This window comes from Eimeria mitis, genomic scaffold (assembly GCF_000499745.2).
Source record: "Eimeria mitis Houghton genomic scaffold, Emh_scaff262, whole genome shotgun sequence".
Lineage (NCBI taxonomy): Eukaryota > Apicomplexa > Conoidasida > Eucoccidiorida > Eimeriidae > Eimeria > Eimeria mitis.
In genome coordinates, this window is record NW_013570960.1 from 7,300 (window position 1) to 8,050 (window position 751).

Consider the following 751-nt stretch of genomic DNA (forward strand, 5'->3'; position numbering starts at 1 on the left):
TATAAATATATACATATATACACATACAGATAAATATATACATATACATATACATATACATATACATATACATATACATATACATATACATATACATATACATATACATCAATACATATATAAATATACATATACACAAATACATATATAAATATACATCTACATACACAAATAAAAAATATAATAAGTTTGCTTACATTACCACAGGAGCTGCGTACAGCCCCCGTTTGCAGCATTTGTTTGAATGCTTCTTTATCTGCTTTCTCCTCCATCTCTTTTCTGCCGCAAGTGCAGTTCGCGCATGCACGGGGACGAGACGCACAGTCGCTCCGGCCTGATATAAACCACAAACCCTAAACCCTAAACCCTAAACCCTAAACCCTAAACCCTAGGGAGTGAGAACAACACTAAAACAGGCTAAAAAACAACAGAAAACGGCTCGTTCTGAACCTGAAAATGGGGATTCACACCCTAAACCCTAAACCCCAAACCCTAAACCCTAAACCCTAAACTCTAAACCCTAAACCCTAAACCCTAGTTGGGGGCTATAAAGAGAAACACCGTCAGCAGCTTACCTTTGCCTAGTGGGGTGTAACTCTCCTTCGGGTCTATAAGAGAATCTTCGTCAATCAATCCATCTGCTGCTGCTGCTGCTCCTGCTGCTCCTGCTGCTGCTGGTGCTGCTGGTGCTGCTGCTGCTGCTGATTCGCCGATGGGCGCAGAGGCCCCCACAGCCCATGGTGGCTTCTTC

The 751-nt window shown here is 41.9% G+C and overlaps 1 protein-coding gene across 1 annotated transcript in view; it reads right to left on the reverse strand.

Annotated features, from left to right (window-relative positions):
- The window catches only part of EMH_0005900 (Anamorsin homolog, related), a gene marked incomplete at both ends in the record, with an annotated part of 3,194 nt that overhangs the window by 1,101 nt on the left and 1,342 nt on the right, over positions 1 to 751 (reverse strand). Inside the window, 2 exons of the mRNA XM_013497348.1 lie at positions 219 to 334; positions 576 to 701. Of these exons, the coding sequence (XP_013352802.1) occupies positions 219 to 334; positions 576 to 701 (242 nt within the window). The remainder of the gene's footprint in view (positions 1 to 218; positions 335 to 575; positions 702 to 751) is intronic.